This window comes from Mizuhopecten yessoensis, unplaced genomic scaffold (genome assembly GCF_002113885.1).
Source record: "Mizuhopecten yessoensis strain PY_sf001 unplaced genomic scaffold, ASM211388v2 scaffold5267, whole genome shotgun sequence".
NCBI lineage: Eukaryota > Metazoa > Mollusca > Bivalvia > Pectinida > Pectinidae > Mizuhopecten > Mizuhopecten yessoensis.
Window position 1 is genome coordinate 127,412 of NW_018405963.1, and position 14,994 is coordinate 142,405.

At 36.2% G+C, this 14,994-nt stretch overlaps 1 protein-coding gene across 1 annotated transcript; it reads right to left on the bottom strand.

Annotated features, from left to right (window-relative positions):
• Positions 1–1,389: 1,389 nt before the first annotated feature.
• LOC110450526 lies at positions 1,390–4,326 on the bottom strand. Its single transcript, XM_021498086.1, has 2 exons — positions 3,878–4,326; positions 1,390–1,876 (listed from the first exon to the last, which is right to left on the bottom strand). The coding sequence occupies exons 1-2, from the start codon at positions 4,090–4,092 to the stop codon at positions 1,717–1,719; spliced, it is 375 nt and encodes a 124-aa protein (XP_021353761.1). The 5' UTR covers positions 4,093–4,326; the 3' UTR covers positions 1,390–1,716.
• Between the last annotated feature and the right edge of the window lie 10,668 nt (positions 4,327–14,994).

Genomic DNA, 14,994 nt, shown 5'->3' on the forward strand with positions numbered 1-14,994 from the left:
TCTGCCTTTGCACTGTAATACTACTGCAACGGCAGTAGCAACTCTGTTTGATGCTACTGCAACAGCAGTAGGAAGTGCAGTAGTATCCCAGTAGTATAGTTCATTGGATACTTGCATGCTACTGTATTACTACTGGCAAACTACTGCATTATACTACTGCAGAGGCAGTAGTGGGAAACTACTGCAGTTGGTAGGAAAATCAATGTACGACAGGAAAAATGGCTTCCATGTGCTACTGGCAAACTACTGCAATTCTACTGCAAGTCTACTGCAAACCTACTGGGATTGTACTGAATTACTACTGGAAATTGGTAAGAGAATTGTATTGTGTTGTGCATACCTGACGTAGATATAACAGCTCTGCAAAACGAAGTTATGTTAGCTGCGACCTCCTGATAAGCCAGGGTGACCTCAGCCTTGAGGTCGCAACCTTCCTGTAGCTGTTGACTCTCCAGGTTACGCAGCTGTTTGGTGAGTTTCTCTGACAGGCAGTACTTAGGAACAAGGGCCAGCATCTGTCCCTCAATACGTGTCTTGTGACCTCTGAACTCTATTCCTGCTGTCTCAATGTCATCAAACTCTGCATCAGGAATACCTTGAGTCAGAAAACTGTGGCATTTAATACCATGACTACATTTATGTAAATAGATTTAGCTCTACAGCCTTGAACAATACAGCTATCGTTGTTACCAGCCATAAGTTGCTGGATTATGAAATGTTTGGATAACTGGTACATTTTTGAAATCCTTAAAACTATTTCTAGATCGATCTTGATTCAACCGGATTTAAAATAACTGAATTAATATTTTTTCACAAAATACAGTATGCTTAAATCAAGTTTGTTGGAAGAGTTAAACTATAACAATGTCCTATTTGTTTCAGTTTCCTTTTATTGAAGATGTTTTTAGCTTTGTTTCTTCTACCTAATAACCAAGATATATTTCAATACAGTGGTCTCCATTGTGTCATCACATAATGACCTAGTAAGTCCGACTGTACCTAATAACCAAGATATATTACAATACATTGGTCTCCATTGTGTCAGCACATAATGACCTAGTAAGTCTGACTGTACCTAATTACCAAGATATATTACAATACATTGGTCTCCATTGTGTCATCACATAATGACCTAGTAAGCCTGTCTGTACCTAATAACCAAGATATATTACAATACATTGGTCTCCATTTTGTCAGCACATAATGACCTATCTGTTTTATATTGTTGCCGTCCAAACAGACCTCGATAGTTGGCCCTGGCAATCACGGCAGTTGTCAGAGCGAGTTCCTGTAACGCTGACAGATTTAGTGATGGCTGATCCCGTAGGATGTTGTGGAACACATCCTCATGGGCAAATATATACTGTAGCACCTGGAGAGTTTAAAAATTGGTACTTAAAATGTTCGACATGAAATGTTATCATTTATCTTCAGATTTCCACATAGAACTGGATGTCTTACTACGGACTGTCGGAGAGATCAGTTCACGAAACAATTGGTTACATATTTTTCATTAATTCAATATTGTTCTTGCTTGCAATTATGTTATTCACTGAGTTTTACAGCATCAGGGGGAGTTTTTTTTATTTTAAGGTGATAAAGAAAATCATATATATGTTCAGTGCTGGTTCAAGTCCTGAAAAGGAAGAGCATTAGCTAGCACAGCCACAGTGTCAGGGTTGTGGACAGAACACTTTCATTTTCAGGTAATATGTTTCAGTGTACCTGCAGGTTTCCAGCATCCTGGTTCTCTATGCCAAGGGAAGTGTGAAGTGCCAGACACAGCTTCAGGCTGGCAAACAACACATGCTCATACCGTGCCATCGGGCTCGGAATGACCTCCTCAGACTCTAGGACCCCCTGGGTATCTCTCGACCTGTGTCAAAAACATGTCTATTACTGTCAAAATTACACTTTTTTTTTTTTTTTGTAATGGTTTTATTTTTCCAAGTTTTTCATTACATATACATAAACAGGACATTCACGCATTCTCACATATACACACATGGACATGGATTTAGCATTATCACACTCAATTTCATTGTCATCATAATATCATCATCAACATATATCATCATCATCATTCGTCTTTATCATCTTCATCATCCTCTTTCATATATAATTATTCAATCATCATCATTGCCATAATCCATCATCATCCAAAATCTTCAATCATCATTTCATATGTATCATCATCAACTTATAATTATCATCATCATCATCATATCATTATCATCATACAATCATCACCATCATAATACAATCATCATCTTCAATTATAATCTTCACTCATCATTCTATATGTATCTTCATCAAAATATTATTATCATCATCATCATTAATTCATAATCATCATCATCATCATTCCTGTTTTCAAATTTAAAATTCCTCACTTAGTTGTTGTATACATCAATTCACAAAGTGAGTTATTCCATGTCCTTAATCAAATTATCAATAAAAAATATACTCAGGCATTGGCTCACACTTATACTCCCCCATACACACACACACACAGTACACAAATGATAGTCATTTGAATTAAGAAATATGAAAAGAAAAGAAAGCAAGAGAGAGAGAGAGAGAGAGAGAGAGAGAGAGAGGGGAATAGGGAGAGAGAGAGAGAGAGAGGGGGGTTGAGAGGATCGAGATTGGTAACAGAAGAACCAATTATCACATTAACCTGTCTATCGTTAAGTAACTGTTGTATTATATCAGCTCAATATACTTAGAGTATTCCTATCTATTACTGTTACCACTTAGTTGGTTTTCTACATATAAATCATGAAATTGAGGGGTTTTATGGGATATCAAGAAGGTTTTGCCACTTTTCCCAGTCTTTTTGGAAGGTATGTCTATGTTTTTCATCTTTCCCATTCACAATTTATTTCTGTATCTCATAAGTCTCTTTTATACAGTTTATAAGGCCATTTACTGATAGAGCTTTTTCTAAGCATCTTGCTTTATAAACATAATATTTTATAATAAGAATAATTTGGTTATTTACCATGTATCGAGTTCTGGTTTGATCACATATACCGAAGATAAATGTTTCCTTATTAAAAGCAAAAGGAATAAACAAAACATCTAATAAAAACTCAAATTTGTTAATAAATTCTGAACTTGATTGCACTCCCATAGTGCATGCTCTACTGTTTCAATGTCTGATTTACAAAAATAACAATGAGGATTATCTATTATTCCAGCCCTGTACAGATTTGAGTTTGTGGTTAAGATGTGTTGATTAACTCTATTCTGAAACCATTGCAGTTTTGTGTTTTTGGTTACTTGAAATGGTATTTTGTAGATATTTCTCCATGTATTATCATTATAATCAAAATAATTACTCCATTTCTTTCTACCAGTTGACAGTGCATCATTTTTACAAAGCAAACTATAAAAGTCTTTTGAACCTTTCCTATTTCTTAGAAATATTTGTATATTACTAGGTATATAAGGATAGCTTATACATTTTATTTCATGTTGTTGAGAGAGATGTCTTACAATTGTAGATAGCAGACCTAGGTACTGAAGAAAATTTGTTGCAATTTTAAAAATTTGTCTAGCTTCTTGTAGAGTATAAAACAATTTTGAATTATTATCCTTAAGTAGGTCATTCACTATAACTACACCTTTACTGAACCACTTTCTATAAAAAATACTCTCATTATTTATTTTAAACAATTTATTATACCAGATAGGCATTTTGGAAAAGGAGTTATCTCCCATGCATTGATTATCTCGTACTATTACTAACTTTTTCCATGCATTAAACACGTCTTTCCAAAAAAGATTTTTACTCGTCATTTCACATTTAACAATGTATTCCGTCCCACAGTTTGCTAAAATATTTAAATCAATANATTAAACAGGTTGTTACCTTTCCAGCTCCGGCCTCATATCAAAGAAGGAACATCCCGCCAGTCCCTGCATGAGGCCACACCTAAGGATAGTGTGAGCCCCGGTGGTCGATTCTGCTATTCTAGTCAGCAGGCCCTGAAATGGAACAGCACCGCATATCTCGCATAAAAGGGACATTAAGACAAAGCCTGCAAATATTAATATCTGCCATGCCCTAAAAACATTTCCAAACATAGTGTATTCACTGTATCACATTTTAATAATGTTGTCACCATGGCAAAATGTATAATGGATATCTATATAACTGTTCAGCTGGTTGTTACTTCAGATCAGGACATCATGCTTTAAATGCACAATTGTCGATGTATATTAGGGCAACATCTGCAGTGTCCCATTGTCTGTTTATAAAATTAATTAATCAATGAAATTTGATGTGGTGTCTGCTATTTGTTCAGGGAGACCTGTAAAGATGAGGCAAAGTTCAGGGCTTAGAGACGAAAGTTCTTGTTCCTGTTCTTAACATCTTTGACTCTTAGATGTAGAGGATGCAGAGTTCAGGGTTCTGGGACAACAGTGTCTGTAGTTGTTCATCGTCGTGCAGTAGACTGTCCACCAGATGTTGGAGGTAGCCTTTTGACGACAGGAATGTCAACCACTGCTGGAACTTGTCCATGGAAAGGATTGTGCCCATCACCGACAGGGCCAACATCTAAAAACATGAACATGTGACATGATATATGACAACAGTCTGTAGTTACATATGATATGTCCACTACAATAATAAACTACCACACGTCTGTTAAACATGACTGCCCACTTGGCCCTCTGGTTGTTCTATAAATAGCAACAGTGGTCTTAGCATAGACCTTGTGACCTAAATGCTCAATCAAGGTATTTTCATATTTGACCCTTGTACAACTTCAATGAAAATCTGTTGAGAATTGAATGGAATTTATATTTCGCGCGGTTGACTACAAGGAATTAGCGCGAAATTGTTTTCTCTAATGGTACCCCGATAGGTGGCGCCACCTGTAGGGCATGTGTAGCACGTGCAGCAAGTGTTGCTGGGACCTCAGTTCAGGTCAACGCACGGGTCAGGACGGAGGTATAGAAAATTTTATTTTTCTGAAAAAATAGTGGTAAATGTCTAGGAGATACATTGTAGATGTGTAGGATAAAATATACATGACAAATTGTTGTAAAATGTTGTTTGAAATTATTATTAATAATTAAACAGTCACTGGTGCAGGCCGGTGCGTTGTGAACAGCCTATTGGTGTTTGTTGTTGCCACCTGGGGGGTGGGTAATTAGAGAACTCATATGTCAGTGATGTTAAGTTATCCTAATCATGTTTATAGATAATACATATTGAGCATGAATTTCTGTTTAATGGTAGTTTGAAGTCAGAGCATGAATTTCTGTTGAGTTTGAAGTCAGTAGAGCCATGACGATGAATCAGGATGGGAGCGGACAGATATGGGTAACACTATATGCCCCATCACACTTAAATTGGGACAAAGGAAATAAACCACACGTTGTTTAAACTTTTCCCTGAAATGAAATGATAAAAATGTAAAAGGAGCGGTTTCTATCCAAGAAACCTAACCCAGGTTCGGTGATCTTGGGCCCATTGGGGTCTTATAAATTGATGAACATGAAGTATGGCAAAGAACATAGACTCAAGGATATAAACTTCAATATCTTTTATTCAACACAACAAGTGTAAAGTAAGAGCAGTACATTATACGATAACATATACTCACGCACCCTATAAAATACCGTTCATTAAAATTACCTGCTACGAGGCATACTCCTACACTGCTTGCTATAAGCATAGACGACAGACTCTAATTGGAATTCTATAGAGACATGTGTACAGACTACTTCCTAATCCCTAACGCTAAACATTACTGCTGGCCCTACATTATTACCTAACGAGTCCTACAAAGGAAGAGAAAGAGAGAGTCAGACAGTCTCACAAGGACTTTAATTCTGACTGACGAACTATACAAAACCACCGCTTTATATAGACCGAAACACATGCACGTGCAATAGTCGCGCAAAAGCTACTCAGAACACTTCCCGTTACGTAACTAGGTTCCAAATGTGAAAACAACAAGATGGACGACGAAACGTAGTGAACTGTCAATCGTAAATATTGAATGTTAAGTATCCAAATAATCTCCACTTTTACATTCCTTCCCCTTCAAGACAAATGTTCAAACATTTGGCAATACCTACAAAATTTGAAAACTTGATCGCTTAAAGATTGTAATGCAAAACTCACTTCAAAAACTCACTCAGTACAGTGTACAATCACAGGCTAACTTTACAACCACAGAGTACAACATTGAAAATTCGATCAAATCACACACATTTCTAAAGCTCTGCCCGCACAGTTCCAACTAAATATTGGACTTCAAGAACAAGAGGCCCAAGGGCCTTAGCGGTCACCTGAGTTATATTATATGTACTGGTAGCTTTATTTTATTGTTTAGACGTGATGTGGAAATCAGCATGTAAACTAACTGAAATACAATACTTGTCATGTCATCAAAGGATAAGAATTTGAAAATATTGGTAAATGTTCCCTTTGGGGCCCCGCTCTAACCCCTGGGGATGGGGCAGGAATCCCAATTTTCCAAAGTAATACTCTCATTCACCAAAGATGATTCTGACTAAGTTTGAGTAATTTTCTGCTGAAAATGGATAAAATATATACCCAAAAGTGTTATTTCCCTATATAAACTATAGTAAACTTTACCCCCTCCCCAAGGGAGAACGGATAGCTCGGGGGTCCTGAAATTTACAATTTAAATAAAGCCCCTGATGATCTTTCCATCCATGCAGAGAAAATGACTGTAATACCTCTGAGTCTGGAGAAGAAGATTTTTGAAATATTGGTTAATTTTCCCTTTTGGGCCCCGCCCTGGCCCCTAGGGTTGGGGTAGGAATCCCAATTTTACAATTTAAAACCATCTTCCTCCTCCAAGGATGATTCTGACCAAGTAAAAATAATTTCCAACAGAAAATTGTCAAAATATACCCAAAAGTGTTGTTTCCCTATATAAACTATAGTAAACTTTACCCCCTCCCCAAGGGAGAACGGATAGCTCGGGGGTCCTGAAATTTACAATTTAAATAAAGCCCCTGATGATCTTTCCATCCATGCAGAGAAAATGACTGTAATACCTCTGAGTCTGGAGAAGAAGATTTTTGAAATATTGGTTAATTTTCCCTTTTGGGCCCCGCCCTGGCCCCTAGGGTTGGGGTAGGAATCCCAATTTTACAATTTAAAACCATCTTCCTCCTCCAAGGATGATTCTGACCAAGTAAAAATAATTTCCAACAGAAAATTGTCAAAATATACCCAAAAGTGTTGTTTCCCTATATAAACTATAGTAAACTTTACCCCCTCCCCAAGGGAGAACGGATAGCTCGGGGGTCCTGAAATTTACAATTTAAATAAAGCCCCTGATGATCTTTCCATCCATGCAGAGAAAATGACTGTAATACCTCTGAGTCTGGAGAAGAAGATTTTTGAAATATTGGTTAATTTTCCCTTTTGGGCCCCGCCCTGGCCCCTAGGGTTGGGGTAGGAATCCCAATTTTACAATTTGGTATCCTCATCTACCAAGGATGATTCTGACCAAGTTTGAAAAAATTCCATCCACTGGTTCTTGAGAAGAAGTTGATTATGTAAAAGTTTACGCACGACGGACGACGACGGACGGAAAGTGATTGGAATAGGTCACTTGAGCAAAGCTCAGGTGACCTAAAATGTCATTTACATGTGGTAGACAATTATATACAACAACAAACATACTGATATTCCCTCCATAAACTACATTGTATTAGTATCAAAAATAATGTCCACACATTCTGACATCACTCATGTGCACAGGCGTAATTTTCCATAGCAAAAATAAATAAAAAATACCACTTAAATCAATACACTCCTTATACAATTACATCGATGTGGCATTCCATCACAATAATAATACACAAAATTTGCACAATTACTTCAAGAATTTCTCTGGTACTTTAATATTAACTTAAAAAAAAATATAGATCCATTTCATAAAAATGTATTATGGGAAGAATTCATTACCCGGTACTAAATATATTCATGAATTCATTCAATATACACTAAATTCATCATGAGATAATTCATGAAGATAACATCTGTTATTAATTATAGTACCAGCATTATAAATTCACAAAATTGAAAGACATTTCACTTTAACACACATACTTAACAAAATAAATGAACTACAATACAACAGAATACTTTTCTGCTATCTTTATGACACACCACCCCTCAGATACCAATCTTCAGTCACATTAACACATTTTTCATTCGCAATAAGATGTTATTTCAAGCATTAATTGGCATAGGCTACAGACCCTTGACCGTTTTTCTTTACCAAATGTGCATTGCGTTTGCGTTGACCGTTTGATGTGCGTTTTAAATTTAGCATTGAATGTGCGTTGGATATGCATTTTTCTGTTTATTTAAGAAAACGATCGATGGCTATGTACAAGTAATTTTCAGAATATGTGAGTGCTGAAATGTTTTTATATGAAAAAAATAGTTATATGTATAATAAAGTTTGCAAATTAAAAAGAAAATAAATATACAAATAAAATAGATAAATACATGAAATAATCGGTTGGAAGTTTAGCAATGACTTATATCTATATTCGAGTATTTGGGCTGCGTCGTGTGCTGATTGATGGATGCATGTCTATACACGTACCTTAACTGGCCAGTAAAATTATAAGTAGAAAATAATTGAATAATTAGTTATTTGTATATTCTAGATATTTAATTTTCATACTCATATCATTCTGTTCATATGAATATAACGAAACCAGGGTAGTCTGGATTGAAGAGAGGCTTATAATTAGTGAGTCTAAATGGCGAGTTTCATTTTATAAAATATTTGTAGTTTTATCTCTATGTGTGTATGCTTTTTCGTTAATTCTATTGTCTATATTGTGGGTTTTGTTTACGTCCAGGTCGAAGTATGTAAGTCCTGCGCTCGACTCGCAATAGTTATCGGGGGTGCTTCCTGTGAGGTTCGAGAGGTACAAGGCCCCTGCCAACATTGACAATATATATAGATTTTGATAACATCATTGAGACCTAGCAATTTTTCTACAATAGTTGTGTGTTCGGTATTTCTTTAAGCTGAATTAAGAGGACACATTATTATTAATTTTTAACATTTAATAAAATAGTGATGAGTATTCAACTAAGTATTTAAAATATTGAAAAGATTAATAAAGAACGTGATTATGGTTAAACCACGAATGGCAAAAACCGCCACAAATGAAAAAAAAACAATAAATAATTAAATTGAATAAATGAATAAAGAAAACAAATTATTTAATAAATCAATGAAATGAAATAAATAAATGAACACAATTACTTAAATAAAATAACTAAATAAATGCAGAGGGTATAAATGGTAAAGACAGTTGACATTTGTAGGTAATGTAGAAGGGTGTAGGTGGTAAAGGAAGTATAGGTGGTGTAAGAGGGTATAGGTGGTATATGAAGTAAATATGATGTAGGAGGGTATAGGTGGTATTGGAAGTAAATGTGATGTAGGAGGGTATAGGTGGTATTGGAAGTAAATGTGATGTAGGAGGGTATAGGTGGTATAGGAAGTATAGGTGATGTAGGAAGATAAGTTAATAAAGCTGATATAGGAGGGTATATGTGGTATTGGAAGTATAGGTGGTATATGAAGTATAGGTGGTATAGGGGTATAGGTGGTATAGGAAGTATACGTGGTAAAGGGGTATAGGTGGTATAGGAAGTATAGATGGTATAGGAGGTATAGGTGGTGTAGGAGGGTATAGGTGGTATATGAAGTCAATGTGATGTAGGGGGTATAGGTGGTATATGAAGTCAATGTGATGTAGGGGGTATAGGTGGTATATGAAGTAAAGATGATGTAGGAGGGTATAGGTGGTATATGCAGTAAAGATGATGTAGGAGGGTATAGGTGGAAAATGAAGTTAAGGTGATGTAGGAGGGTATAGAAAGTAAAGGTGAGGTAGGAGGGTATAGGTGGTATAGAAAGTAAAGGTGAGGTAGGAGGGTATAGGTGGTATAGAAAGTAAAGGTGATATAGGAGGGTAAGGTTTGTATAGGAAGTAAAGGTGATGTACTCACTTCAACTTTTTTTACTCTGGAAGGTATATGTGGTATAGGAAGTAAAGGTGATGTTGGAAGTATAGTTGATGTAGGAGGCTATATGTGGTATAGGAAGTCAAGTTGATGTAGGAGGGTATAGATGGTATATGAAGTAAAGATGATGTAGGATGGTAAAGGTGGTATAGAAAGTATAGGTGATGTAGGAGGGTATAGGTGGTATATGACGTATAGGTGATGTAGGAGGGTATATGTGGTATAGAAAGTATAGGTGGTGTAGGAGGGTATAGGTGGTATATGACGTATAGGTGGTGTAGGAGGGTATATGTGGTACAGGAGGTTAAGGTTACGTAAGGAGGTATAGAAAGTGAAGGTGATGGAGGAGAGTTGGTGGTTATAGGAAGTAAATAGGATGTTAGGGGGTATAGGTTGTATAGGAAGTAAAGGTGAAGTAGGAGGATATAGTTAATAAAGCTGATGTAGGAGCGTATATGTGGTTTAGGAAGTATAGGTGGTATAGGGGTATAGGTGGTATAGGAAGTATAGGTGGTATATGAAGTATAGGTGGTATAGGAAGTATAGATGACATGTATAGGTGATGTAGGAGGGTAGAGGGTATATGTGGTATATGACGTATAGGTGATGAAAAAAGGTATAGGTGGTTTAGGAAGTATAGATGATGAAGAAGGGTATAGGTGGTATAGGACGTATAGTTACTGTAGGAGGGTATAGGTGATATAGGATGGTATAGGTGGTAAAGGAAGTAATAGTACATTAATACAGCAATTGAGCTTTCTTTATGAATTGATATACCACAGCTTATACATTTCCAGAAGTATTATATATAATAACAATGTTTCAATCCGCCGAGGTATAGAAAAGAGATAGAGAATATCGAAGTATAATTCAAATTCGACATCGATAACTAGAAAAAAATATTAGCAGATACTTTTTTGGTTGTTTAACTTGACGTGATTCAGTCCAAATGTATCCACAAAATTTGAAATCTGGAATGGTAATCCTGTCCCTGATAATTAGCAGTTATGTGGTAAGTCCCGGAAAGGCTTATAAACAAGTCATTCCATGTAATCTTCCTATATAGCTTGTACTTATTTTGAAATAGTGTATATCTGCTATATTGTATTCCATAAAGGGTATATACTGGTTTCTATCGGTAATAATCGACGTGTCCAGTACACAAACCAACAGCTACGACGTTGACACGTGCCTCAGGTACTATATGGAGGTGCTATTTTGTATAGTATTCAAGCGGTTCCTGATTATTTTGAACGATTACTAGTTTACCTAATAATACACAATAAAATACATATTATTGTATCTCACAAGAAAATTACATAATGGGGAATATTGTCTGCGAATAGAAATTGAAATATAAAAGTTTATTTGTATCAAAACTGCAAATGTCTCATGATCTAGCCGTTGCTGTTTTACGTAAAGCGAAACAGATTTAGTTACAAATATAGAGATGATTTGATTGTATTTTTTCAAACGCCTTTTATAAACTGTATTCGGGCTGACCCACCCCAGCAGTGTTTCATTCCTCCAACCCTTTTTCACACACGTACATAGTACTCTTGTGTACATCGTGGATCTTAAACAATCGCTACAACTAACAGAGCGGTCCGTCCGGCTTTTTATCTAACATTGAGGACAAGGTAAACAAAGTTTTAATTGAATCTTGAAAAAATCGGAATGTAGGTCACGTTCGTTAGACTTTGTCCATTCAAATTGACGTGGATGACGAATTTCATTTTAGATTAAAATGCCCCCATCAACGAATCTAGAGGCAGAGACGGAAACAACGGTGGGGTTCAAAAGTTTCGGGTTGTCTATATTTCCTCACTAATATTGCAGACAACAGGAAATGTCAACTAGACTTAATGTCCGCAGTGAGGTTTTAGTGTATTGTTAATCATAGTGAAATAATTATAAGCATCACTATGTTTCCATTGTACAAGTTATGCTTCATATATTAAAAAACGATTAATATTGAAGAAACCTAAACAATAAATTGTACTCAAAATCTGACCCGGTAGATACCGACGAAATTCTACAATTTACATCTATAGAGCCACATAAAAAAGTTTGTACCTTTGGCGTAAGGACCACAACACAGAAGAGATCAGTTCCAAAAACTACCGCGGCCATCCCCTTTTAAAATCATTTAACCAGAGACATATAAACTATACTATAATTGATTGATTGATGGATTGATTGATAGGTTTTACATCCGCTTCACTACCGAGTTACTATACAATAGTGTATGTACTGGTTTTATACACCTCTGTTTGAACCGCCCGATGTTTATTTTTTATAACATTTTTTTTTTTACAAAGTACGTGTCTGATCAGAGACGTTTACATTTCTGGCCTGACATGCTGACAAAAAATGGTAGCTGAATCTTAATAAGAGCCAGTACAGACTGATTTTGATGGTTTTACTTCCGCTATTATACGTACGGCCTTGCGACCTTTCAGAAGACGACCAAGCAGTACGTACATGCGTGTGCTCTGGTTTTACTGAAATGGGGATGCCAAGGGGGCTAAACATGAAGTACCGGTGAGAGGTAGTGCACCCCCGCTGAGCTAGGCCACCCCTGAAAGTGATCATGGTCATTGTAACTAACACACCTGGTTGGTTGGTTGGTTGGTTGGTTGATGGGTTTATAGACTCCTATTCACGGGCGGAGCCCGTGTTCTGGCGTCTTGAGGGGGTAAGTCTCCTGCTTACAGGCCCTCGGTGATTCAAAATGACCTAGCCCATTCCAGATCACGTTCTAAGTCCGGTCAGCTCCTTAGATGCGGATAGGCTGTCACAGTAACATACAGCATGTATACGGGAGCGTGGAACACGTCCTTTAAACAGCTTCACTGTCCTCCTATGTGACTAACTAACACACCTGTCTGTTCTGGTTTACATATCCAGGTAAATTAGCAAAAAGGATTTGATATAAGATGACTTCACACGTTAGGATTTACATAGTGATTTTGCTGAAATTATCATAAAATAGTTACAAATAGAAACATAAATTTATGATTTTTAAGTAGAATAAAATGTGCTTAGAGATATAAAAGAAGTTGAAAAGTATGATTTTTTTTAGATAGATACAGTGTAAAGTTTGATTTGTTCTTTTGAAATTCGGAATGAATACTAAACTCATTCAACCTCTTGACACACGAATCAGTTGCTTATCTTATATCTGAAAGAAGTAACATATAGTCGCCATACAAAAGGCGGTTTTATATACTGGACATGTTTGTGCCAATTAAAAGATATAAATGATATATTTTATTTCCTATCAAAATACCTCTTTGTTGCAGATTTAAGAAAGGAATTTCTTAACAATAAAACTATTATGTATGTTAGAAAATAATTTTAAAAGAAATGACGCTGTCATTCGTCAGATACTGAAGTCAGCGTTGATGACATCGGTACCGCCCGACCCCTCCCCTACTAACTTTTTAAATGTTTACGGTAAAAGTGATCTAAATCTCATTTGAATGAAATTGATATAAAATCCATAAAGCACATTCAGACATAATCATAGCGTTATTTCAAATTATAAACACAAATCCAACCCCCTAATTCCTTGAAGTCATTTGTTATTTATGCCTCACAACCATACGTTTCCGACGCATAATGAAAAGGGAATTAAGTGTTAATCATCTTCATTCTTCATTATTATATACACGAAGTTACACCCCCCGTGCATGGTGGTCGTCTTTATACTTTCCCTGATCAATACTTTAATTGAATTAAAATGATACGTACAATTCAATCAGAGGCGTATAAAAAGTAGTATAAGCTATTTAATAAGTTACAATAATGTTTGTTTGGACTTATCCTGATATGTGGGAGTAATCATTCTCCCCAAATGTTGGTTGAGATACATCTAATTTATACTTCCTAAATTCTCAAATTTCGTTGGAGAAATTTAATGTAGATACGTCAACAAAGGACGTATCTGCCTCCACAGGGACCCGAGAGTATTAAAGTGTACCCTGAATGAAAATAGAAACTAATATATCATTATTATATATTATCCAAAAACAAAATTGTCGAAAACCGTGTAAAAACCGGTCGTAATCGTAACTTGCGGTGAATGGGACCCTATCGGCTGTGATGTCACAGGTTCAACGCCTCTAGCAGTCATCATGGCAGAAATAGGCGAGTTAGAGAACAGCCATGGCCATACAGGGTCAGATTGTGGATTATTTTGTTTTTTTGTTTTGAGGAATCATATTGTGCTGAAGATAACATTATGTAGATGATATTTAGTCATATAAAATTTGTCAGAATTTCCAGACAGTGAGTTTAATTGATATCAAACTGACGACTCTGAATAGGACGGACACTTCGGCCTTCCATGCAGGTGGCCAGGGTTCGATCCTCGAAGTCGTTCGACGCATGGAATATCAGAAAAAGGGTTTTTCTCCTGCCCACACAACTCCAACAACCCAGGTCCAGGTGTAGTATAACATAGTCTTGGGTGGATGTTGCGGTATCTGTGCTGTAGCATTCAAGTGAGGTGTCACTTTAAATGATGCCGTTGAAAGCACGGTCTCACTACAAACAGAACACATCACATCTCCAGCATACATACATAGGGAGATATTAGCCAGGTTGCATGGGACTCTTAGTTAGCGCCTGATAAGGCAGCTCCTGCAAATTCCTCAAAATTGAATTGATTAATGTAAATGCTAATTGTATTATTGTATATATATGTACTGTAAAGCGCTTTAGAGTGGTTTATATGTTAGCTAGATAGAGCGCTATATATCAAATGCTGATTATTATTATTAACACACACTGGAAGCATTGCCTGTCCTGATTCTGAGCACTGATGAGAACTTTGTGCAAATACTCTCAATGTTGTCGATCAAAAATGATTCCTTATTTTAGGCTGGAAAGTCAGTTTGCAATTTTTTTTCTTTACTCTACACAGATGT

Excerpts from the sequence above, each read along its gene's own strand:
- LOC110450526 (XM_021498086.1), bottom strand. The coding sequence starts at position 4,092 with ATGTTTGGAAATGTTTTTAGGGCATGGCAGATATTAATATTTGCAGGC. Across the intron at positions 1,877-3,877 it reads ATGAGGCCGGAGCTGGAAAG|GTCGAGAGATACCCAGGGGG; the intron begins GTAACAACCTGT and ends TTTTTGACACAG.